The following is a 27533-nucleotide window of genomic DNA, read 5'->3' on the forward strand; positions in this document are numbered from 1 at the left end:
TCTTGTTACATTACCAAATAATAAATCATAAATTAGACAAAAAAATAATAATTAAGAAGACACAGTCAATTCAACTTTGTTTTTATATCTCTTATATCAAATAAAATGAGACATCCACTATAACACATTATTGTAACTACGACATTCCCACAACAAAGGAACTCAATTCTAATCAGTGTGGTAAGTGATATTTCTTAAGAATATATATGATGCCAATCAAAGCTCTTTTCTGTTACCAAATAAAGTAAATGATCAAGCAAAATTCTAAAGTGACCAGTGTATATACAACATAATTGGAGTCTGTGACAATTAACTGAAGTGTCCAAAAAATATGGACCCCAGATTTGCCATTTTCAACTACGCCTAGGACATTTGATAACCAGTACTACAAGAATCTTCAAGAAGGAAAATGACTCCTTTTTTCTTATCAATCTTTGTTTACTCATAAAAGATCACCCAGTCAATATGCCAGAAGTTCTAGTCACTTCATTGAATATTTTATCAATATCTTTAATTTTTATTTTTATTTATAATTTAACCTCACTCCCTTTTAAATCCCACAAGCTTAAGCTATAAGTGTTTCAATATGAAATACTCACAACTGAGATCAGTCATAAAGCAAGCCAAATAGCTTTGACAGTTTTAAACAAGTTCTAATTTACCATAGATACCATTAAATCCTTAAAAACAATCATTGAAGTTCAGTTCAGACAATTTATCAAACATATAACATGTAACATATCTCATTCATATTTAATCGGCCAAAACGAACCAAAGTATCAAAAATCAATTCACCCTTAGCTCAACAGAGAATTAAAAAGGAAAAAGTGCTTTACAATAATCTCAGAATAGTGAGAAATGGATCAAGTCCAATTCCAAAGCAATAGAAATCCATGAATAAAAAAAGAAACTGAATATAAAAATTACATCAAAATTGTAGCAAGACTTAAATTCAGATATCATAATGAATGATCTAAAAAAACTGTATGTACCTATAACAGTTCTAGTGGAGAATTTCGCGACTCTAAATAATTGAAGGTGAAACTGAAGGGCTCTAAGTAAACCTTATCAATTATGTTATTTGGTAAGTAAAGAGAATAATATATGCTCTTAGCATAGATGGGAAAGGGGAGTAACAATTCAAATTTGACAAGACTGTCATTTTTTGAGAGAAAAGCTTAAGAAAAAGAAGAAAAAAATGCAAATAACCTAGAATAGAGAGAATCTTCGCTGAAAGTGAGTCTCAGTTCGCCGTTAGCCATTAATATCTGCTCATCGTTGTTCACCGTCACCAGAAGTGGAAAGGCTAGGCATTGTTGGTCGAGTGAGTCTTTACAACGAAGTAGGGTAGGGATATGTTGGATGTGGAATATTATTATCATATCCTATTCAATCCTAACCCAACTCCCCCTAAGAGAACTTATCATGTGTTAGGTAGGATAAAATGAGGCAATAGAATAATCATATCTATTGATCCACCAAACAAGAGATAAAAACATGATATGATAAGTTATTATATCATATCCTTTCTATCAAGTGCTCCAAACAGACCCTTAGACTCATATTATAGCAACTTCTAGCGACTTGTTGATCCCCTTTGACTATGACAACTTTTCCATCATTGGCCACGAACTTTAGAGCTAAGTGGTGAATGGTCAAAATTCCCCAAAAAGCTCTTATAATAGGGCAACTTAATATGACATTGTAAGTTGTTGGCAAGTCCACTACACCAAATGTCAAAGTTTGTGACTTGTGTGTGGGTATTTTCCCCAACCTAAGTCGTAGGTTTATATAGCCTAGCGGTCATAACTTATCTCTTGTAAAAGTCACAAGCTCTAAGATACATATGGACATTTTATCCGCTAACGAGTCGAGTTGATGAAAGGCATCCCAAAATATGCTGTCCACCAAGCTCCCTAGGTCTACCAACATCCCGTCAGCTCAAAAATTGGCTAACAACCCTATGATGACCATTGGGTCATTATGATTAGAACTCACGAAGGAGTAGTCGATATTAATGAATATAACAAAGGGTTCCTTCTTTCTATTTGGTTTAACTTTGGCTTTCTAGCTACCACTATGCCCGCCTTTAGATGTCGTCTTCTTACATTCTAAGATTTCCCCCTACTAATTTGATTCACACCAAACACAAAATATGATATTATTATCATATTAGATTGCTTATCTAGTGTACATCAAACACATGATAAGATATGACCTTATCAGACTCATATCATATCCTATCATATCTAGCCCTCTTATGTTATACATCCTTATCCTATCCTATACACCAAACAGGCCCTAAGGGTGACTAACAAGGAACACTAATTATCTACAAAATCGAAGGATAAAGGGATAAAATTCATGCTCACAAAGTTATTGTTATTTATGGATAATGCTTCTAGCTTCAAATTATTGTTATTTATGGGTGTATTCACAGTATAACCAAATCTCGATGTACGAAGGCAATCAAGTGAAGACAATGTTTATTACAAAAAATGTAATGTATTGCTACGACGTGATCGCATTCGGTTTAAAGAATGCAGGGGCAATATACATGAGAATGAAGAGTAAAGTCTTCCAAGATGAGTTTGGTAAGATGCTTGAAGTGTACATGGATGATATGATTGTCAAGTTCAGAGAAATAGCTGCTCACTTGATTGACTTAAGAGAAGTCTTCGCATGGTTATGAAAAGCATAACATGAGGCTGAATCCGATAAAGGGTGTTTTCGGAGTTTCTGCTAGAAAGTTTCTTAGATTCCTCTTGACTGAGAGAGAAATAGAAGCAAACCCAAATAAATGTTGGACAATATTAGAAATGCAAAGCCCAAAAATTGTAAGAAAAGTCAAACAGCTCATCGATCGAATTGCGACGCTATCTCGTTTCCTCACAAAGTTAGCTAAGACTTCTTTACTATTGTACCAATTTCTTAAAAATGGGCACAACTTTGTGCAGATGACAAATTGTGAGACTTCCTTCCATGAGTTGAAGTAGATTTTAACATCCCACCAATCCTTACCAAACTAGAACTCAAAGAAACTCTTTTCTTATATTTGGCGATTTGGGAAGAAATCGTCGACTCGGTGTTGGTTTGCAAAGGGGTAGACAAGCATCAACTTATATACTTTATCAGTTAGGTTCTACAAGGGCCCGAAACACGGTATTAGCAATTGGAGAAAGTTGTTTATGCTCTCCTCGATTTAGCTAGAAGATTGAGGTCATACTTTCAGTGCCACCCAATCATCGTAAGAACGAACCAACCAGTAAAGCAATTATTAAAGGAACCAGACCTCGTTGGCAGGATGGTGGCTTGGTCAGTGGAATTGTCGGAGTTTTACATATTATACGGAGCATAGACTACCATTAAAACATAAGCTCTTGTCGCAGAATTGATGCACGCACCCAACCTGTAACATCCCCGTCTCAAGCCGGTTCAGTTAAAACACATATGATACTAAACAGAAACAGTGAAAGACTTAACTTACGAAAATACGAGCTAACTTTTTCTTTTTCTTTCATCCAATTCACATGATATATAACAATGCATAACTCTTTCTAGTTTATATTCCATCTAGCGGAGATAAAAATCAGACAAAGTAACAACTGAAAATTGGACAACTAGGGATATAAATCCCACTCTAAAGGTATCCTGATAAACAGTTATACAATCCATGAATTACAGAATACCCAGATGTCCATCACAGATAATATACACATCTATGGGCTCATACATAACTTGGCTCTGTGCCACTCAGTCTATCAGCATGCATAACCAACATATATACATATAACTGAATACTACATCATAATATAGACATACCTGAATATACAATTGTACATGTATCAAACTGAAAATATGTACAAGACATATACAGGCCATATACAAGTAATGGATCAGACATCATGATCCCAAAATAATAAAATACTAAAGCAACATAAATTCAATCCAAAATATCAGTAGCCTACGGCTACTCAAAATTCGGTATGTCGCAACTCCTCTAGCCATGAGTCGTGTCCCTGCCTCGTGAGGGCTCACCGGGAATCTGAACACCTGAAATGATGTCCCCAAACGAGATGAGATAACAAATCTCAATAAGCTCCAGGTTTATAGAGAGCTCCCCATACCCTGGGCTCACTCTTGCATGAAAGTCAGATACAGAGTATACCAGACATCATATTAACAAATATCATAACTAAACAGAACATAAACACATATCTTATAAGAGGTACACAGTCCTTTCCAAGGGAGGATCCCAAGCGGAAATCAGCGCACGTGTTCCCAAGGAAGGACCCCAAGCGGAAACAAAACATATTAGAGGTGTACACAGTCAGTCCCGAGGGAGGACCCCAAGTAGACATCAGTGCACATATAATCAATGGCCAAAAATCATTACAAAAATCACATCAGAACAAAACATATCATATTATCATACAGCTCTATATGAATGCATCTATACAAAACATCAAATACAATCATACAATCCAACCATAGTCCACTAACCATGGTGGAGCACACAAGTAGGGAAAAAACTCCTTAAATATAGAGCTTACCTCTTGGAGCTTTAACAATAGTCTTACTTGTCACAAAATTCACTTATCTTCCTCCAAAAGAATCCAAATGTTTTAAATCCCTAGGCACACCTAGAGAAAGAATTCAAAACAAAACTCAATAAAATGATACAATGCCATGTAATTATACAAGACACACTTTATTGCTTTCATCTTTACTCACAAAGCTTATGCCAATTATATGCCAACCTACAAGTCAAGACCATAATTCTTAAACTCACATATTAGACTATTTTAGGGTGATTACTGTAAGAACCCGCACCGTTAATTAAGGAAATTAAGTAATTAATTATGTTAAATTAGGAAATGATTCTATAATTGACCCTAATAATTATTAAGAGGCTTTAATAATTATGATAAGTGATTAAGAATGCTGAAATTCGCTTTTCGGAAGAAAAGTGCAGATACTGGTTCGGCTAGTCGGTATAAATGCGTACCGCAAAAATATCCCGGAAAATTATTATAAGTGCATGATAATTACTAGAATAATATATAAGACTTGTAAAACGAGTTTCAAGTCAATATTATGAGAACTGGTGCCAGAAACAGAAACTGATAATGACTATGAAAAGCGCGTACCGGAAAGGTGCTCCGAAAAATATAATAAAAATATGATAATTCTTGTAAAATTGAGTAGGTTAAGAATCCAAAGGTTGGGATTAAAATGCTAAGCGTAGCAATTAAAGTTAATACTGTGTGTTTATGCTTAAGTGGCCTATAAATACACTGTTGAAGGGCACAAAACCCTAGAAAGCAGACTTCTATGCGTGGATACCTTGGAGGCTGATCAGTTTGCACTGTTTTGGTGCTCTCTTTCTTTTTGTATGAGCCTTGTGACCTTCTACCTTCTTGATACCTCTTCCTAAACACTTGGTCTTGAGGGTGTGAGCCTTGTGAGCAGAAAAGAGTCATCTTTCTGAGTTAGAGAACCTATGTAAAGGGGGTTTGAGCTTCTGATTTTGGTTAGTTTGTTGGTGGGAGCTTGGAGTTGGTATTTTGAGCTTCAAAGTGTCACCTTTGGGAAGAAAGAACCCATCTTGTTGGTCCATTTTCGTGTCCTTGAGTGTGCTGGGCTGTGGGAGCTTCAAGTGAGCTCCAAGAGCATCTCCCTTTGCTGTTTTGAGCTTGTGGTATGATCTTAAACCTTGAACTTGAGTTTTTATGCTTACAAGGGGAACCTTGATGCATGTATGGGCTTAAGATGATAACCTAACATGGGGTAATGTCAAACACACCTAGAAATGCATGTTTAGGCTCCTGTAATCGATAAAAATGGAACCTTTGAAGGATATCTTCGCGAAAATACAAAAACTGCAGTCTGTCGCGAAATATCCAGATATTGCCCGTGAAATATCCGGATATTGATATCCGGATATGGGGATCTGGATATCCGGATATTGGATATCCGAATATTGACTGTGAGATATCCGTATATTGTCAGTGAGATATCTGGATATTGTATATCCGGATATGTCCCCGAGGAATATCCGGATATTCTGGGATTTCGTAGAACAGTAGTTGTGCTGTGTGTACAGTAGGCTATTGGGGGATTTGTGGACCCTAGATTGATGAAGTTGAACTTCTGTAATTAATGAACTAAGTTAGAATAATGTGATTAAGGGCTTATGGCTTGTGTGAAGCCTTAAGACGTAAAACGTAACGAAAAGGTGTTGTCTTTAAGTTGTATGCTTGTGGTGCATGTTTATTGATATACTATTGGTCCTTATCAGATTGTGATCTGTTGTGTGTTGGACTTGAGCCGTGTGGACTCTTGGCATTGGATAGTGAGCTTGCAAGGTAAGCTTTCGTGTCCTCGGTTTAGCCATGTTGTGGTTCCACCATGTCCCATGGGGGTATGGTTATATGCATGTTGTGTTACATGCTTTAGATGTTTTGGAAATGCTGTTGAGTTGTTATATGCTAGTGTCTTTATGATATGCATGTGGTGTTCCACCTATACGGTAAGCCTGAGTATGTGGTACATACAAGATGGTGAGGCTGTGGGTGAGGTGCAAGCAGTGTTCCTTGTACTACATGTAGGTATAGACGTATTCCTGCATTTCTCTGGCCAGTAGAATAGTGATAAACACACATGGCATGAATATCTGTTGCACTGCATAGTTTTGGAACTGATATTGATATAAATGCTTTTAGAACTTATATTGCACATGTAAGTGAGCTTGGGGTGGAAGATCCTTGAGGACCCCTTGTCTTACTGAGATTTCTGGTTTAGAGATCTCACCCCATGTTTGGGGAATGCTTATTTTAGGATCAGGTAATGTTGGGGTTGAGGCCCCAGGCGGCAGGAGGTCGGAGCTGAGTTAGATATTGATGATATTATATGCTGACATGTTGGATGTTGGATATGCTTGCTACTTTTACGCTTTTAGCTTCATGTTATGATTTTGGATTATCTTGTTGAGACTCTATCGTTTATGATGTTGATTTGGTGAGCATGGGGATTGTCCATGCCACGTAGACTTGTTATGTCTTGTTTTAATTAGAGTTGTATTAATGTATCAGGATATTGTCCGGATTACGTGATGTAATGTTGTGACTTAGATACTCACTTTATATTTTATATTGAGGTATTTCAGTAGATGTCTTATTGCAATTTACATACAGGCATTGTTTTTACGAAATTGATTAAGTAATCAACTTCGCTAAGTTTAATGATGTCATAACTGGAAAGAAAAAGAATATTCCGCATTTTTAATTAAGCGTAGCTTAATACAATGTAATGATAACACTACCGGATATATACGGGGTGTTACAATTACTAATTCAACAAGCAACCACATGGTTTCATGCTTACATAGGGTCTTAGAATGACATACCCATGCCTCTAAAATACTCATTTCAAATTTTAGAACATCCTAATCTACCTAGACCTCATAAGGCCGAAGCCACATACAAGGAAGGCAAGACGTTCCTCTTTTCGTTTTTTACATAACTCATAGCTTAACATACTCTTGACTCGACTCTTAAGTTATTCAAACACTCACTTTATCAAACATACACTTCTAATACTCTTTTTTTAATTCAAATGAGCACAATCACCAACTTTCACATAAGAGCAACCTATGGCAAATGTATAAAGGTGATCAACAATTCATAAAACACAGGACTTGAGAGTTGGATTCTCATTTTTCCATTATAACATGAAACAATACCAAACAACCATTATTTTTCCATCCAAAGTCACTATTCATCCAAAACCTAGCATTCTCATTTCTTCACGAAAACTGAAAAGAGTTGGATTTACTTACCACTAAACACCCAAGGATGAAAAAAGAAATGTTCTTCAAGATTCCATAAACTCCAAACCACTCAAAATCCCAAAAATTTAAGAATATTTTCGTAGCTTTGAGGGAAGATATCTCTCTTTACAATGCTTCCCACACGAAAATAAGGGTTGGGTTGTGTTCTTCTCAAAATTCTAAGAAGGTTTGTCTTTGGAACGACTCGATTCCGACAAGTGTAGCTCAAGTTATGATTTTCTCAATTTTTTCTCTCTTCCTCCAATGGCTTCCACGAAAAATGAAAAGGAAGATGGCTGATAGTGTCTTATATTTTTAGTGACCTAGTGTACATGTTTTATTCACTTACGCTTAGTTAACTAAAATCAACAACTTATTAAATGACTATTTACCCATTTCACTCAAAAGTAACTTTGTGGCGTTCCCAACCTAGGAATGTCGTTTCCACCATGGGAACATCATTTCCTCTTTGAGAACAACTTCCTAAACATCGTTCCCACCATGAGAACGTCCTACTGAATGTCGTTCCCACTATGAGAACAACTTACCAAACGTCGTTCCCGCTTCGAGAACGACCAAAATTCATCAAATCAAAATCTAATTTCATTTTTCTGAGCTCATTTATATTCATTTTTATTCCCTAAGGAACAGTATTAGCAATTCACAATTTGGTTTTTGCATCGTTTTTAACAAAATGAACTGTGAATCACTATTGTGCACTGTTTGCACGCAAAATCGTAAAACTTCTAAATTTATCATTTTTGGTCTAAACATGACTTGTTTGGCATATATTGGACTCTCATATACTTATCACATCATTTATTCATTTCTGGTCTCTACCGGTTGCTTAAACAGCGGTACAAAATACCCGGCAAAAATCACTATTTACGAGATTTTCGTGAAAAGTGCGAGACTATACTAAATCACATTCTAAACACATATTTGGCATCCAAATCATCAAATTAAATCTTTATAATAAAGATTTATCGGTGAGGGTCATTATACAACCCAGAAGATGTAAGTCCCTAGAAACTATACGTGTACAAATCCTCTAATGTGAAAGGAAGCAAGATTGGAATAATTATTGAGAACCCATAAGGAGTAGTTGTGGAGCATTCGATAATCCTTGACTTCCCAACAAGCAATAATCTCAATAGGTGAAAGCATGGTTATTTTGGGTCCATATGGGCTGGAGCCCAATAGCTTGTATTATATCTAGGGTTTCCTAAGCTGGAGGTAACACTGTTGAGCATTCCAAACTTTGATGTCTCAAGGTGTAATACTTTAAGCACCTCTGAACCCTTCTCTCTCAAACTCTTAACCTCCAACAATCTTAAAGTATTAGCTTCGGGTGTCGGATTTGAGCGAGTAAGGTGTCTATTCGAAGATCTCAACGAGAGCAACTCATATTTTAAATCACTTTCGTGATTCGACGGAAGGATTTTCCAGGATCTGAGTTTGAAGATACTGCAGCCGCAACCTTTCGGTCCAGATCCCAGAAATTTTAGCCAATTTCAGAAAGTGAAACCTATTGGGCTTTGTTCTACTCGTCGAGACGATCGTTTTGAGTGGTCATTCGCCTCAAACGGAGATCGGACGAAGGAGATATGACTGTTTGAAGTTATAGGTACACTTTTATGCTAAAAAGAATATTCCTGTGAAAAGGAACATTCCGAGGGAATATTCTGTTTGTTGAGGAATATTTTGTATGGGACATTTTAAAAATCAGAAAATGTTCCGGCTAGTTTCTGGCCATAGGGGTAGTCCATCTTAAGGTTTTTGGGTGCTCCGGATCTGTTTTTGGGGTCTGTTATGGCAAATTCCAAGTCTATAGAGCAGTTGATGAAAGTTGGAGCTTTTGCTTTAATTTGCGAAGTCTGAGAGAGCTACAAGGTGCACTCTTTCTAACTCTTAGCTCTGATTAAAATGCCTAAAATAATTCCTATGATATTATGAAATGAAATCATTTGATGTTATTGAATTTTATGGTTGGAAATTACATGTTCAATTTGGCATGGAAGAACATGAAATGTTCCATAATATATTAAATGATCTTGCATTTACCATTGAAAATTGTGGATTAATATCAATGGAACAAAGATGAATAATTTTGTAGGGATTTCTTGCTAAATTCTCTAAATATTCATCTCGCTATGACTTGTAGTGAATATAAGACGATGAAAAAAGATATGAAATCACTTGAATGCTTAGTTCCAAAACAAGAAGGGCTCTTCAAAGCTCTCATAGCAGAGAAGTTCTTTGAATTCAAATTTAATACGAATTCAGTTAATTAAACTTGAGAACATAAGGAACAAGTTAAAAGATGATAAATCTGATATGTCTGATAATCTTTTTGTCGATCTTGCATTGAGTAAACTATCTGCTGAATAGAGTTCTTTCAAGACTGAAAGAACAAAGTGAACTGGATAAATTAAAGGGGTTTATTTATATTTAGGATCAAAACTATTCTAGGAAGAGTTTGGAACAAATAGGACAATAAAAGTTAATTGCCTACTTAGTTTCACATTCCAATAAACCTCAGAATAAGTCCAAGTCACCAAAAGGTGAATCTTCTTCATAGTTAGAGGTCGAAAAGACTATCTTCAAAAGAAGAAGAAGGACAAGTGCCATAACTGTGGAAAGTGAGATCACTGGGCAACAGAGTGTAAGCTACCAAATAAGTTAAAAAAAAACAACACACCACAAAATGAGGCTAATATGTTAACTAATGAACCTGAGCCTTAAGCTTTCATTGGAATGATGAATAATGGAAAGGCCAGTGTCTCTTTTGAGTGGTGGTTGGAGACCGGTGCTACCTGTCATACTACAAATGATAGAAATTTACTCACTAAGGTCATAGAAATGAAAGACACAGTGGAAAATTGCAGTGGTAATGAGACAGATGTGACTCATGTTGGAACTGCAAATTTGGTGCTTTCTTCAAGTAAATAACTAACTATAAAACAAGTTAGAGTAGTACTTTTACTTAAAAGAAAATTTATATCTTTGCTTGATAAAGCTTGTATGCCTTTCTCAACTATGAATGGTAGAGTAACTTTATTTGTTAACTCTTGTTATTTTGGTTGCACATTCATGATTAATGGTATGTATAGATTGAGTTTAGATACTGTGAGCATAAACCATGTGAGTTCAACTTTAATTGATCCAAAGTTGTTACATAATAGACTTGGACATGTGAGCTACAAGAAAATGCAACATCTAGCTAAAACTCTTGATACTCTATTAAATGCTTCTATTCGATTTGACAAATGTGAAGTATGTGCACAAACTAAGATCACTAGAAAACCTTTTAAGTCAGTTTCTAAAAGCACACAACTTCTTGATCTGATACATTTTGACCTTTGTGACTTTAGAAATTATATTGCTAGAGGTGGTCAGAAGTATTTAATAACATTCGTAGACGATTTTTCTAGATATTGTCATGTCTATTTGTTGAAATCGAAAGATGATGTTTTTTGAAAGGTTCTAGATTTTTAAGTCAAGAGTAGAAAATCAACTCAACTTGAAAAATAAGAGGTTTAGGAGTGATAGAGGAGGAGAGTACACAATGACAGGGTTCAAGGAATTTTGCGCTTCTGAGGGCATAATACTTGAAACCACTGCTCCTTACTCGCCTCAATCAAATGGTGTTGCTGAGTGCAAGAATAGGACATTAACTGAAATGTTAAACTCTGTTACTTACAGCTGGCATGCCTTCCTCCTAATGGGGAGAAGCAGTTCTAACTGCCAATCACATCCTGAACAGGTTGCCACACTCTAAGTTGTCTATGACTCCTTATGAGATATGGCATAAGCGCTCTTGTAGATATGATACTATTAAGACTTGGGGATGTATTTCTTATGTAAGAATACAAGATCCTAAGAGACCTAAGGTGGGACCTAAAACCATTACTTGTGTATATCTAGGAAGTGCAGAAGACAGTGCTGCAAATAGATTTTTGGATCTATCCACAAATGCGGTGATAGAATCCAGAGATGCAGAATTCTTTGAGAATAAGTTTATCAAAGATCATAGCTTGAGTGTTTCCGGATCTACAGATATGGTTTATGAATCTCCTATAGAATCTGAAGCAAGCCCTTCTGACACTTACCCCACACAACTGGCTGTTGAATCAGTTCCAGTTAGAGTATCTACGAGAGAGAGAGAGAGAGAGAAAGTTCCCAAAGACTTTGGCGAGGACTTTGTCACTTACCATCTAGAGGATGATCCATTCTTCTATCAGGAAACAATGAGATTTAGGGAATCTCTGGACAGAAGCCATAGATGATGAAATGAGCTCTCTGTTGCAGAATTTTACTTGACAGCTAGTCAATTTGCCGAAAGGGCTAAGGCTATAGGCTGTAAGTTGGTACTGAAGAAGAAACTGAATAGTGATGGATCGATAGCTAGATATAAAGCACATTTAGTAGCTAAAGGCTATAGACAATAAAGTGAAGTAGACTATTTTGATGTCGACTCACCTGTGTGTTATCTATCAACTATAAGAATTCTTCTTGCTTTGACATCTATTGAACACTATGTAGTGCATGAAATGGATGTAAAGACAACTAATGGATGACATGTTAATTCTTGGTTTTGATCATTCTGTAGTGAATGACATAAAAGCTAATTTAGCTAAAGAATTTGACATGAGAGATCTTGGTATTGCAAATACCATTCTTGGTATGAAAGTAAGCTTTGATAGGCAAGTTATCTCCCTTAGCCAGACTCATTATATTGAGTAGCTACTTTCTACCTGGGGATACAGTGAGTGCAAACTGAGTGAGACACCATGTGATTATAATAAAAGACTGAGTCCTCATGAAGGAACCAGCGTGGATCAGTTAAAATATTCAAGACTGACTAGTAGTCTCATATATGTTGCAAGTTGCACTAGACCTGACATAGCCTTTACAGTTGGCATGCTGAGTCATTTCACTAGTAATTTTAGTAAAGAGCATTGGGATGCCCTCGATAGGCTGATGCGATATCTTAAAGGTACTAAAGATTATGCTCTACACTACTCTGGTTATCCTTCAATTGTGGATAGATATTCTGATACGTCATGGTGTTCAAAAATTAGAAATAGTAAGTTCATCAGTGGATATGCATTCACTTTGGGTGGAACTGCTATTACTTGGAAATCCAAAAGACAGACTTTTATTGCATTGTCGTCTATGGAATCAGAACTTTTTTGCTTTAGCCTTAGCCGGCGAAGAGGCAAAGTGGATAAAGAATCTGATTATGGATATTCTTTGACTCAGCTAAAGATTAATTATTTAAGCCTATTTTGTGATAATCAAGCAGCTGTCCAAGTTGTTAGAAATGCTCTCTTTAACTTAAAGAGAAGATATATAAGATTGAGACATGCGTTGTTGAATTATCTGAGAAAATAAGGAGTTATCACCTTGATCGATGTGAGATCAAAGGATAACTTGGCTAATGCTCTCACAAAAGTTATGCCTAAAGATCGATTATTCAAAACAGTGGGGGAAATGAGGTTAAAGACTATATAGATAAGTCTTAATTACCATTTACTTACCTTTTAATTGTGTGTTTTGAATTATCGAATCTTTCTTTTGTTGGCCAAAATGATAAGCACTATTTATATGTTTCATCGATGTTCATAGTTGCTGATTAATTTGAAAAGGGTAAGTTGTCTCATTCCAAACTTGATGAAGATAACTTAAACCTGATTCAAAGGTTCTACTTGGGAAACTTGTGTCATTCCAAACTTGATGATACAATCCAACCTGGTTGGACCATCCTTTTGGTTAAATTATCTCATTCCAAACTTGATGCTAGATTATTTGACTTTGAGGAATCAGTAATTGTGACATTCCAAATTGAAACATTGAAATAGTTGTTTGCATAAGAAGCCTATGGGTCATGTTCTTAATTGAAACTTGACATCACATGACTAGGTTATTGTAAGTAACTTGACTATTGATTTTGTTCATTGAAACTAGACAATAGTTATTCTCTTACAAATAAACTTAAGTTGATGGCTGTTTGCAAAATAAACTATTTAGGCCTTGTTCATAATTTATGAAACTGGCTTGATGCTTATGAACATAATATTGCGATGCTTTATGACATTAATATATGTTCTTCTTTGCCTGATTATATGATGCTAAGTCCTTTTAGTAGAACTAGACATCTTTGGTAGATTATTCAACTGATTGGATTCATAATAATATGAAATTCATACTTGATATTCTACAGAGGATGGCAGAGATGGAGGAGAGCTTAATGAGAGGGATCTTGACTAAGATCACCTCCTTGATGAATGAATATATCATTTAGAGTATGTGGGGACTTGACAGTTCACCCGCTATTGCCCATTTTGATGGAGTCCATTTATTTGAGACTTACATTTTGCTATCTTTAATTTATGAACATTGTTGATTGAGAACTGATTTTGAGACTTCTTTTGGATGTTGGGATTTGGATGAGTTTAGATTGAATCTAAAACTCTAAATATTTACTTTGGTATGTTGGTCTCAGAACAGATTCATGATAATGATGATTTATTTATTTAGATTGAAAATGACGATTGAGTTTAATATTTTACCATTAAAACTCTTTGATTGATCCGAGTTAATTGTCTTGGACTGGATATGAATGATTCATATTTGTTTGAACATTATATTGATCACTCTATTGGATTGTGCTATATGGTGAACATAGGAGGAGATTGTTGGATATATTAATAGTATAATCAATAATAGTATGTTCACATATAAGCCCAATAGGTGAAAGCATGGTTATTTTGGGTCCATATGGGCTGGAGCCCAATAGCTTGTATTATATCTAGGGTTTCCTAAGCTGGAGGTAACACTGTTGAGCATTCCAAACTTTGATGTCTCAAGGTGTAATACTTTAAGCACCTCTGAACCCTTCTCTCTCAAACTCTTAACCTCCAACACTTATCACATCATTTATTCATTTCTGGTCTCTACCGGTTGCTTAAACAGCGGTACAAAATACCCGGCAAAAATCACTATTTACGAGATTTTCGTGAAAAGTGCGAGACTATACTAAATCACATTCTAAACACATATTTAGCATCCAAATCATCAAATTAAATCTTTATAATAAAGATTTATCGGTGAGGGTCATTATACAACCCAGAAGATGTAAGTCCCTAGAAACTATACGTGTACAAATCCTCTAATGTGAAAGGAAGCAAGATTGGAATAATTATTGAGAACCCATAAGGAGTAGTTGTGGAGCATTCGATAATCCTTGACTTCCCAACAAGCAATAATCCGGCGGAATATAAGGCATTAATTATTGGGCTTATTCAAGCAAGGAAACTTAGAGTCGAGCACATCACCATCTTCAATGACTCGCAACTCGTCGCATCACATATAAGGGGGGCCTACCAAGCCAAAAGGACCCTTGTGGCTAACTATTTGTAAGGTACAAAATCTACTTGGCGAATTTGAGAAAGTGGATCTAGAACATGTGAAAAAGAGTGAAAATACTAGGGTGGAAATTTAAATTTAAATCACTAAAAAAGTAAAAAATTTAAATATTTGAAAATCAATTCATTTTAGGCAAAAACTCGTTCAAATTAATTGTTATATTGCCAAAATTTATAACAAAAGTTGAAATCCACCCACAGTCTAACTCAAATAAGCTCTTAATTAATATTTTTCATGTTGTAGTAGATAAATTTATTTTCTAAAGATATATACAAGGGTTTTATAAGAGTTATGTTGTAGGAAAAGTGATTGTGTAATGTTATAGAGATTCGTTTTGCGTGCCTTAATTTTTTATTTATTTTTTTGTTTTAAAAAGTGTGGGCCCCACAAAATATTGTGAGTGTAGGAAAGTTTGTTGTGTTATGTTAAAGGATAAAATGAAAACCCTATATAAAAATATGTGAAGTCCATATTTTTTTTTCTCTCTTCTTCTTACGGGCCTACATGGGTCTCATGCACTTCTATATGTATATAGAAAATAAATTCCTACAATATAAGAAACAATAACCCCTCAAAAAAGAGGTACGTGGTAAATAGGGGTGGCAATTTGGGTTGGTCCGCCCCGCCCCGCCACCAACCCGCCAAAAACGGGGTGGGGCGGGTTGGCCCGCCATTAAATATGGGCTGGAAAAATGAACCCACCCCGTTTTATGGTGGGTTGGCGGGTCAACCACCAACCCGCCAATTATAATTAAAATTCAAAAATAAATTATATTTTATGAATTTTTCTAATATTATTTTATTTTATTTCACACATCTCTTAATTTTTTCAGTCTCAATCTTAAATGTATACTAATATTTGTCAAACATTCTTTAGGAACTCATTTGTCTCCATATATAGATAACATCTGTCATAAATAAAATTATTATTCTTTTTTTTTTCTAGAAAGTACTAAGATAAAATAAAATTGATATCACAAAAATTTAATAACAAATAAAATACTACCTAATTGTAAAAAAAAAAAAATTTATAACCCAGCGGGTCAACCCGCCCGCGGCGGGTTAAACCCATTTTGACCCACTTCTAAGCGGGGCGGGTTGAAGTGGGTTGGTGGGTTGAAAATCTCAACCCAATCCGCCCCGTTTTAGAGGGTTGACCCGCCGAGCTCAACCCATATTGTCACCTTTAGTGGTAGATCAAAACATTATAAATTATTAATTTACATTTAGATATTTATAAAACCGTACTAAACATTTTATGAAAGTGCACACATTACGAATGTGCATCATAATATTACCAATTTGTAAAATTTTCTATTAAAAAATTGACCTTCAATCGTATCATGCATACCAGAAGAAGTTTGAGGAATTTTACCAGAAATTTTAAACACGAGTTAATTTTTTGGGTGGTGTTTGGTTGGGAGCTTTTCAGCGGATATCTATCTTTCTCAAGTATGGCTTTTAGAAATACCATGTTTGTTTCAACGTTTTTCACCAAAAACCCATCTATCCAATTTGTCTGGATTTATGAGAAACATAGATATCCGCAATGTTTAGAAACCCAATTTGAAAGTGAGATTTTTCGAAAAACCGATTATCTAACTTTTAATGCACTGTTGATTTCATAAAGTTATCTAATTTTCCCAAGTAAATTTTTTTTTCACCAAACAACTTTTTTTTACATTTTTCTACCTATCTCAGTTTATCTATCTTTCCAATCATTTCTCTATTTATCTCATTTCCCTACTATTCTAAAAAATTTTCCTGAACCAAACGCTCCCTTAGAGTTCCTCCTTGAGTAACACAAACGACTTCATTTTAGATTTTGCACAGATAATTTTCTCTCTCTGTATGAGAAACACTTTTCCCATAAGGGTTTAATGTTAATTAAAATTACTAAAGTGATGGACGTCAAATAGTCTTCTACCGTTCAATGCATTGATCATTAGAAAATGCTTTCAACACAACTTTTCACGACCATGTTTAATTTTCACACAAACAAACCTTTTCTTACAACTCACGGATACTAGAAATACTAAAGTTTAATACATAAACATCAATATACGTCAAAGTAGCATAATACCACACTGATCAGTGATCACAAGCTGGTACATAAACATTATTATGACATCAAACAAACAAGCTGGAAAATGAACATCATTGCGACATTAACCTATCCTGCAACTCTAGTAGGTAGAGACACCAACATTTGACAGAAGAAGCATCCCATTAATAGAAATGACGCTTTATTGGCCACACTTTACATCTTAGAAGAAGCCCCGTGTAATCCAACGTTTACTGTTGAGGCTGTAGAGTAGAAATGCAAAAGTTTTAACAAGTAGCAAAGAGGAACATGCAGAAACCAATCACCATTCTTCAAAATCAATAGTAAAAGATTCATATTATCTAGTACCAGAAAACGTTTCTTGAAAAGATCAACTACTTCCTGAGGATCGACTCTTGTCTGTTTATAAGCATCAATCTTGTTCAACTCCTGCAAAAGGAACATATTTCACTCACAAATGAATATCTCTTTTGTAACCAGTGTGTCTGAAGCTGTTAGTAACTTAGTAGTTAGGCTTCTTATCGAAGCCATGAGATTGTGACCAAGTTCAAGTGGAACAATCTGTTACCACTTGCAAAGTAAATGGAGAAATTTGCTAAAAGTTCATATTGATGATTATGGTGAATTCAATGAATGCAAGCTGGTGCGATTTCCATAAACTAAGGAAGAAATTTTACGCAGAACTGGTTCTAGTGTACCTCGAGCCATGCTGCAAGTTTAGGCCTTCCTTCAGTGATGTCATGCTTGAAAACCTCAGCAAAGACAATTTGGAATCTTTCAACAAATGGAATATAGGCAATATCCACCTAATCATCACAGGCATTTACAAATTATATGAAAGAAAAGATATAGTCATTGATATTATCAGACACTATTTTTTATTCAAGTTATGACTACTTTCTTTCAACAGATGCATCATGACGAACATCAGAAATCTGCCTGAAAGGCAGCAAATTCAAAAGGAAATTTTCAGGACTATTGAATTGAACTCAACTTACCAAACTGAATTGACCAAGAAAGAATGGGCCATCATCAAATTTACCAAGAGCATTCTCCAAGTATTCAAAAGAAGGACCTGATCAAAATTACCAATTAAAGGCCGATTTTATATTTTAAGAAAACTTTCCTCTATTTATAAATTAAATATTTTACTTACTGGCTTCTTTTACAGGATCCCCTTTCAATGAAGTGTACAGGTCTCTGGTGAATGTATCAACATGGGATATCAATTGCTCACCGAACTCTTTCTTGGCAGGATCCTAGAAGAAGTTCACTTAACATCATTAGTTCATCCTAACTATTGAAAAGAGATGAAAGGCCACGATGGTGCAGTTCTTACACTGGGAACCAGAGATGTCCCTTCGAAGTTGGCATCTATATATTTGATCAAATCAAGACTTTCTCCATATACCTTGCCATTGTGCTCCAAGGATGGCACCTATTTATAATAGGAGAAGAAATTCATGATCAACTGGGAGAATCAAATTAGCTCACTAGCAACCAATTTAATGAATTCTCTCATGTGAGATAAGATTACATGAGAGTCCCTATAATTTGCAAAAAAGTATGTTTTTTATTATCTGTGATTTTTTATGTTTTAAAAAGCACAGTGACATATGTGATAAAAAAAATCACAGGAGTATAGATAATTCTGAAACAAACGACAGGAACATTGGTGAACTTTTCAATTTAATAAATTCTCTTGTCACATGAGATCATCCATTTCCCAATTTATTATCTAAGTTACACACCTTATTTTCAGGGTAGACTTTCTCCTTATACCAAGCAGGCCTGTTTTGAAGGTCGATAGGAACCAATTTGATCTTGTCTTGTAGCCCCTGTAGTTTAACCAAATAGGTAAAAGAAAAATACGACAAAAAGAATAAAATAAGATCAAAACAAACATACACATAGAAGTTAGCAAATAAAAATTAATAAAATGAGACGCTATATCTGAAAAAGCAAAGCGAATATAAAAAGACATGCAACATGTGAATAGATCATTCATTTAAGAGGACAGAACGAAGAAACAACCTTGTAATCCCTAGCGATCCATGCACGCTGTGCATAGGGGCAACTATAATTGATGTACAACCTAATAAATAAATAAATAAATAAATAAGGTCATGGGTATGTTAACTTTGAAGCAAAACCATAGAAAACAAGGTGAATTTCGGAGTGTGAGAAGGAACCTGGTGGTTCCATCAAAAAGAGGTGGTGGGTCGGAGGTGGAAGTTAACGATGGTGGACGAACTCCTTGCACGCCTCTATGATAGTTACAAAAAGAGAGCGTTAGAGAAGATGAACATTTGTTCATACAACAACAAAAGGATCACAAACGAAGTGAGAAAATGAAGAATTTTCTTACACAGTAGCCATTGATCGTGTTCTTCTCCGAAACTAATGCTTGAGAGCTAATCTCAATAAGAATAGTGTTGTGTCTACATACAAGCCAATTGGCTTTTTATAGAACCTCGTACCACCGAGTCGTTTCATCAGCAATGACGCGTATCGAGAATACTAGAATACCACTAAAATTATTATTAAAAGAAGCATAAATATTTTATTTTTCTAAAATTATCTTAACCTAGTTGGTAAAGTGGCTAGGTTCATTCATGATCAGGTTACTGGTTCTTTGCATAATCTTTCTGTGTAATCTTTTCTTTGTTTTTTTTTGGGCTGCTTGAGCCCTCTAATATTACCAAAAGGTTCATGCACTAAAGAAAGAAAAAAAAAAAAAAAAACTCTTCAAAGTAATGTTTTTATTTACACATAAATTTCAACATCAAACTTAGAATTATGTGTTTAGTCCTACCGAACTTTTCAATAATAGATTTTACTACCACTTAAAAAACATTTATACTTTCTTCGCTGAATTTGTAGTTTGATTGCTGACACGGGTGCGGATTCATAAAACTTGGATGTGATACCAAATGTTGGCACTTTCTGTGTAATAATAATAAAAATTAATATATTTTCACATGAAAACACAAAAACATAATTTATAATTAAAAAAAAATCAGTTAAACAAGGAATTTACAATTATTCTTTGGCGTTTAGCATCAACTTGAGCCATAGCACAGGCTACAAATGACTCCTCAATTGGCAATTGACACCAACGAATCAAATCAAATCATTCTTTCTACAAGGTTTACAAGATAATAGAAGGAACGGGGGAGGAGGATGGTGCCATTGCTTGGTAAGTATATGCAATCATATAGAGCTCAATCCATCCCAAGTTGGAATTTACTTTTTAAGCTAGTCAGACTTCTTAGCCAGACTTAATAGCACTCCAATGGTGAGACTTGAGGCTACAAAACCAAGAGATGCCTCCGTTGAAACATGGATTCCTGTAGGAATGAGATGTGAAAATTCAAGTACAGTGGATTGTATATAAATTGGTAAATGGATAAGTAATGTATACCCACCAAAGTAGTCCAGGATCATCTTAGACCCAATAAATCCGAGAACAACCGCAATGGACGGCTAACAAGACCAAAAATGTATATATCAATGACATGGATGGAAGCATAAGCAAACAGAAGCAATTTAAGATATCACATCAATGAATATTCAGTATGTATTATCCTGAATAAGAAGAAAAATGAAATTCTAGTTGCAGAGAAATTATACTTAAAAAATAAGAGCAATGGTACTACCATGAGTAATAGTATATGTAAAGAAGAAAGAAAACATAGGGTTACAACAAGTTCTTATTTATCATTAAATCCAAAGAAATTACTGGGATGCCCTAACGATAAAAGTTAAAATAAAATACAAGATGTATATATGAACAATATAGACATTACAAACCAATCACAATTCGTTTCAATTAATCGATTAATCCGGTCGAGCCGATAGGACCACAAGGGTGCCAAAGCTCTCATACTAAGTTTTTAACAAAAGTGCGTACCCAGGGCTCAAACTCGACATTGGTTAAGCTTGAACAACCCCTTGCCAGTTATCCATATGCTTGGTGGTCAATTCGTTTCCAGGATTATTCACATAGAACCACTAATAATCACAATTCAAACCAACTAACACAGTAACACCTTTGAACCACAGCCTTTCACAATAATCAACAAAAATTTTAGATTGTCAATGATGTATGTCAAATGGACTTCCAGAAATTTGGTTTCAGAAAAGGAATTGAATAACAATATTGCATTTAAGATGTAGATGTGCAATCGACATGAAACCCCACTACAGTTGAATTATGAAAAATTGGTTGGGTCCCACTTTGACAAACGAACATAATCCATATATCTTTCTAAAGTTTCTGTTTTCCAGTCAGTCCACAAAAAGATGTCTATTTTCCTGTAATAATTCTGCTCCTAACAGAAAGAGCATTTGTACATTTTGAACCACAATTTAAGATGAAGTAGCAAACTTCTAAATAAGCAGGAAGTCAAAGCAAAACAGCAATGATAAGTGATAACAGAACCATAGTTCAAGACTCAAAAGGTAAAACACAGATGGTTATTTTAAAGGATAGAGTATAGACATATAAACAGCAGAAAATTATGCAGCAACCAACATATATCAAAACAGACCAAGTTAGGATTTACCTGTAAGTACTTCAACTCTGACATACCCCCGGAAATTATTGAATAAAGTGACCTTAAACCTACATTTGATAAATAACAGCTGTTTATTTATTGCTTATTCAAATACAAATAAATATTTAAGGAAAAGCATCGACTACTGTTGTGCAGAAACACATCTGATCTGAGATCGTAACAAGAATAAATTAATCCTGCCTCTCAAACTCCGCGTGATAGTGAAGAAGTAGAGAAATAAGTTTACAAAAGAACCACTTCTTTGCAACAAATTCTGCGTTATAAAATTATTTATTACAATGTGTTCCACAAGCAAATGGATGAACCGTAAAACCAGAACTGTACTTGTATGCTTTTCAGGTGTCAAGTACACCGTGACTTTAAAGAACACAAATTCCAATTCTAAAACATTGAAGAAATCAAATTCAGATATACTAGTATTACATCACGAGAAACAGAGGCAACAGAACTTACCCAAAATTGCAAAAAGGTTAGAAGTAAAGACTACAAATGGATCTCGTGTTACACCAAAAACTGCAGGTATTGAGTCAACCTATAAGAAAAATCTCATGTCAACATTCCCATGGCAAATTAATTAGAAAATGGCACATACAATAGGGGGATGAGAAAAACCTACTGCAAATGCAATGTCACTGAGCTCAATAACTGCTACAGTAAGAAGCAAAGGGGTGGCCTGCCCAAAATGTTTGATCCCTGTTAGAAATCAAGTTAAAACTAATTTAATTCATTAAAAAAAAACTTTTTAATTATTGACAAGAAAACATCAAATGCTAATCCAACGAAAAGTTCAATGCATTTGTGCTGTGGAAATATTACAATTGATTGAATCAACACAATAAGGAAATAATTTCAATTTATAACTGACACTCATCAATAACTTACTTTCCACATCCCATCCTGATTTGTTATGAACCGATTTCCATCATAATGTGCTGCAACAATTTTATCAGAGTAAGATTTGGGACAATAAGATCACTCAGCACAACTTGAATAAGCTCAATGCAAACAATCACATGCCAAGTGAAATATGTATAAGCCAACAATATATTTTTCCCCCATCACACCCATGGTAACATATATGTAGGCATCTAGGTAGACCTGTGTGTATATATGTATTCTAATCAAGCATTCCACAAAGGAACAGAGATCAGGCCAATATAAAAATACTCCAGCTTAAACTAAAAGGAAGCTACAATGGGATATACCTATATCCAAAATTCAACATAGAGCAAGTCAGCATCTATTGTGCCGCAGGCTATAGAGGAAGCAGTCCAAATTCTATGAGAGAATACTCATGAAATCAAAATTATTCTGTGTACCAAACAACATGAGTTGCACTTATAGGCACACATATACACAGAAAATTCCATGAGAAAAGGAAAAACTACAGATTCCTAAACCATCATCCAATTAAGCTTTGATTCAGCCATTTTTACTTAAAACATTCATTTTATATTTTAATTAATTCAGACTATGTTTTCTACTATATCCTTCAATTCGATTGTTTCAAAGAGTAAGAATCCATATTCAAACTCAAAATACCCCAGTAAACAGCAGCAAATCTCCAACTAGGAAAAGGGAAAGAAATAATCATGATTAGAGAACATTACTTGTTATAGGGATAAATTTCCTGCATGTCTTCACCACAAAGTTATCAGATAAGTCAGACTCATCTTCTTCACTGGCAAATAACTATTCATAAAACAAGAAACACATCGTGATTAATGCCGGTCCATAGAAAATACCACAAGTATGAACTTCCTATGATATTGTCAGGGAGATAAAATCATTCGAGTGCTTCCATCTTGTAAAGAACCTTGGGATACACCACCCCAAAAGCTAGCTCAAAGGGTGGGAGTGCCCAAGGCCTTATAAACTCCACATTAGTTGCTCATACAACCAATGTGGGACTATATATCTCAACACGCCCCCTCACACAAAAGCCCATTGGGCTTGAAGAGTGGATGATGCAACAGGTCCAGCCTACATGTGCTAAGAAATTCCACAAGAGAAAGTGGGGGGCGGCGAGGTTTGAACCCGGGACATGAGGCTCTGATACCATGTAAAGAACCTTGGGATACACCATCCCAAAAGCTAGCTCAAAGAGTGGGAGTGCCTAAGGCCTTATAAACTCCACATTAGTTGGCTCATACAATCAATGTGGGACTATATATCTCAACACGCCCCCTCACACGAGAGCCCATTGGGCTTGAAGAGTCGATGATGCAACAGGCCCATCTTACCTGTGCTAAGAAATTCCACAAGAGAAAGTGGGGGGCGGCGAGGTTTTGAACCCGGGACACGAGGCTCTGATACCATGTAAAGAACCTTGGGATACACCACCCCAAAAACTAGCTCAAAGGGTGGGAGTTCCCAAGGCCTTATAAACTCCACATTAGTTGGCTCATACAGCCAATGTGGGACTATATATCTCAACACATCTAAAAGCTTAGAATGATTGGTTCATAATATTGTATAAAAGCCTCTTTGACCTGGTAGTTAAGAGTTTCATCCTCAAGACTCTCATTCCTTCATAATTAAATAAACTTCAACATTAGATAAAATGAGAAAATTCGTTGGCCATGCTTTGAGCACAAAGTAGCATGAGCGGGATGTTAGGTATACGAAAGCATTCATGTGCCTTCACCAAATATCTTGAGCTCAAAGAATCATTGTTTCCTTGACAAATATGAATTCGAAGGTGTTATATGAAGAAAATATGAGGAATTTAAAAGTTGGAAATTGTGAATCTTCACCTTAAATGATGAGTATAGTAATATTGCTGCCAATAGAAGGTTGACTGCCTCAAACCTCTAAACATTATCATAGTAAAAAAGATAGGTTGATCAGCAAAAAAGTGAAGCTTTTACCCAAAAAAATTAAGAAAATGCAAAATATGATATCCATCATGAAACACACCTGAAGGGTGGCTGTTCCAAGAAGTATTATTGTCAGGCGAAAGACAACTGCACCAGCAATACCATAGGAAAGTACACGGTTCTGTAAGTACAATAAGAAGTAAATGAAAGTTAATCAATTATTTGCTCTCAGACTGTTTTTTTATTCGTTAACACAATATTAAAAACTTCAGTATCAAGAACTTGTTAAATCATAAAGTTGAAATTGCTCATTGTTTACCCTTGGCAAGAAGGTATATACATCACCTGATACGAAGTTGGCACTTTGAAGTATTTGAATATTAGAACAAAGACAAAGAGATTATCTACGGAAAGACTTTGCTCCAATATGTATCTAAAAAGTGCACAAAGGTCAAGGTCAATATCCCAGTAGTACAAAGTTCGACAAAATGAAAACAAATCCCGACTTGCGAAGGTGGCGTGTGTATACAGATTTACCCTATTTGCAAAGAGGTTATTACTTGTATTCGAACACATAACCTTTATGTCACACGAGAGCAACTTTACCACTACTCCGTGCTCTTGGTGATATACTACTCTAAGGCCAAATAGAAAAATAGGATGTGGTTGTGTGAATATTGACTTTGACTCATCGAGAACATTGGTTATTGTAGCACTGTAAAATTGGACTGACTTTCTAGTTGATAATATAAAATGAAATTAGTCTGCATACCCAGCAAAGAATTCGGATGCCTTGCCAAAACCTTCTTTAACACCCAAACCGACACCAAATGCCACTGCAGTGCAGACCTATAAGAAATCATAACTAAATTGATGTAAATCTAAACAAGCAAAGAAAAATATAAAAGGAAAGCACTAAAACCATAGTCAGCAAAGATTTTTCATTTTCCCACCCATAAGGCTACAGTTTGAACAGAGGAGCTGTAAGTTTCATTTCCCAGAGATTCTTCCTGAGTACGACATTTCTCAATTTCGTTACTGTCATCACTTGGTTGAACACTAATCCTCTTTACTTCTGCAGATTCATCCAACTACCATTTATAATGATACATATAAATTTAAAATATATATATATATATAAAATAGAAGCATTAGAACTGAATAGCATAGCCTCCAACTCACCAATTCGTCTGGAGCATAGAACCGGAACACGGTGAGGACGACGATAATGATACACTGCCACACACGCAATAAAATTAAAAAAAGAATATAAAAAAAAACTCGTAAGGAGAAAGAACAAATAGCATAGTAGTGAGAGAGAGAGAGACAGAGAGAGAGAGAGAGAGAGAGAGAGAGAGAGAGAGAGACCTGAGGAAAAGGAAGAGATAGGATGGTGAAGAAAGTGGAGTTGAGAGCATTTGGAAGGTGAAGGTGAAACCCTGAGCACGCGGCGATCTAAGTTGAATGGAATTTGGACGCCACCGTTAACAATGGAGGCCAATCCCATAACTCGTGAGCTGTTCTGTGCGGTGGTAAAACACCACCGTTTTGGGAATATATAAAGAGAGAGCGAGCGCATTTGGAATATAAGCAACTGATCCTCTTACTCCCACCGTTTTGTTAGCGCCAGAATTATAAGATAAGTTGTGTGGTCTGAGTTATGTTTGACCTACTTAAACACACATAAGAAAAGATGAGCATACCTATATAAAAACTAGGGAAAAGTTGAAAAATCTGTTGTGTTTCTTATCACTTATTGTTATGGACCCGAGACCAATATTCTATGAGTTCCAAGAAAAGACAATGGAAAAAGAAAATTAAGGTAAATAAAGAAAATACTAAATATCTTTTTGGATCCCTAACAAAAAATACGGTCCCAATTTTAGTCCCTTATAAAAATAAATTAATCAGTTAGTCCCTAACAAATTCAAAGTGGACCCATTTAGTTGAAATCGTGATCCCTCACAAATTCAAAAAAGACTTATATTAGTCCCTCAAAAGGACTAAAATGGATCCACTTTTAATTTATTTTTGTAAGGGACTAAAGTGGGAACCATGTTTTTTGTTAGGGACCCAAAAGGGTATTTACTCTAAAGAAAAATACAAATCAAGGATTTTAATTTGAGGAGGGATATTTTTACTATTAAAATTTTCCACTATAAACTTACTACCTATCTAATCACCATTTGATCAACATTTTCTCTCTCTTAAGAAATTTTTTAGAATTCTCTCTTTGATCCCATGATGATTAGATTGATAATAAGTTGGTAGTGAAAATTTTTGGTAGTACAAATATCCTCCTTCTTTTAATTTTAGTGTAACAGCTATAAATCTGGACATGGCCTCCCAAAAAAGCATCCAAAAGTTCAAAATTTAACTACAAAACTCTATAGATAAATGTTAAACTTATAGGTATGAACATTTTTTTATCTATCTACTATTATATTGTTATTGTGCATACACATCATCCAATGGCTAATGATTTATTTATAATATACAGTGATATGTTATATTTTGAGATATCTAATACTTATGAGAGAGCACCTATATCCAATATAAATATATTAATATTTAACTAGACATCTCCATCTTCGGAACAGAACAAATGAGTAATAATTATTGTATGAGAATAAATGAGTGTTATAATTTGACACCAAATCCGAAAACAGAGATGTCCAACATTAGGGGAAGGATCCTTTGACATGGGCATTAAACTTTGAAATTTGACATCAAATCTTAACTGTTGATTTCTGTCAATCAATTATAATTTCTGCAATCAATCTTATTAATTAATTATTAATTCCCAA

The 27533-nt window shown here is 35.1% G+C and overlaps 2 protein-coding genes across 3 annotated transcripts; both read right to left on the bottom strand.

Moving 5' to 3' along the window:
- Nucleotides 1-17286: 17286 nt before the first annotated feature.
- LOC133298618 (glutathione S-transferase L3-like) lies at nucleotides 17287-19848 on the bottom strand. Its single transcript, XM_061497944.1, has 10 exons — nucleotides 19696-19848; nucleotides 19520-19594; nucleotides 19362-19422; nucleotides 19079-19165; nucleotides 18667-18765; nucleotides 18484-18586; nucleotides 18326-18402; nucleotides 18026-18133; nucleotides 17676-17756; nucleotides 17287-17569 (listed from the first exon to the last, which is right to left on the bottom strand). Exons 1-10 carry the CDS (start codon nucleotides 19704-19706, stop codon nucleotides 17558-17560), a joined length of 714 nt encoding a protein of 237 aa, XP_061353928.1. The 5' UTR covers nucleotides 19707-19848; the 3' UTR covers nucleotides 17287-17557.
- A 136-nt stretch (nucleotides 19849-19984) lies between these two features.
- LOC133298615 (thylakoid membrane protein TERC, chloroplastic) lies at nucleotides 19985-26368 on the bottom strand. Of its 2 annotated transcripts, XR_009749830.1 has the most exons (15): nucleotides 26095-26368; nucleotides 25909-25962; nucleotides 25680-25801; nucleotides 25499-25575; nucleotides 25072-25159; nucleotides 24827-24907; nucleotides 24664-24720; nucleotides 23518-23599; nucleotides 22790-22839; nucleotides 22524-22580; nucleotides 22361-22439; nucleotides 21896-21954; nucleotides 20756-20813; nucleotides 20368-20677; nucleotides 19985-20273 (listed from the first exon to the last, which is right to left on the bottom strand). XR_009749830.1 is itself a non-coding variant. In XM_061497942.1 (14 exons), exons 1-14 carry the CDS (start codon nucleotides 26303-26305, stop codon nucleotides 20586-20588), a joined length of 1167 nt encoding a protein of 388 aa, XP_061353926.1. In that variant the 5' UTR covers nucleotides 26306-26368; the 3' UTR covers nucleotides 20327-20585. The 2 variants fall into 2 exon arrangements, 1 of the variants encoding a protein (XP_061353926.1); XM_061497942.1 differs by lacking the exon at nucleotides 19985-20273 and having other exon boundaries at nucleotides 20327-20677.
- Between the last annotated feature and the right edge of the window lie 1165 nt (nucleotides 26369-27533).

Source organism: Gastrolobium bilobum, unplaced genomic scaffold, assembly GCF_033153095.1.
Source record: "Gastrolobium bilobum isolate Gb01-03AN ecotype WA unplaced genomic scaffold, APGP_CSIRO_Gbil_v1 utg5722, whole genome shotgun sequence".
Lineage (NCBI taxonomy): Eukaryota > Viridiplantae > Streptophyta > Magnoliopsida > Fabales > Fabaceae > Gastrolobium > Gastrolobium bilobum.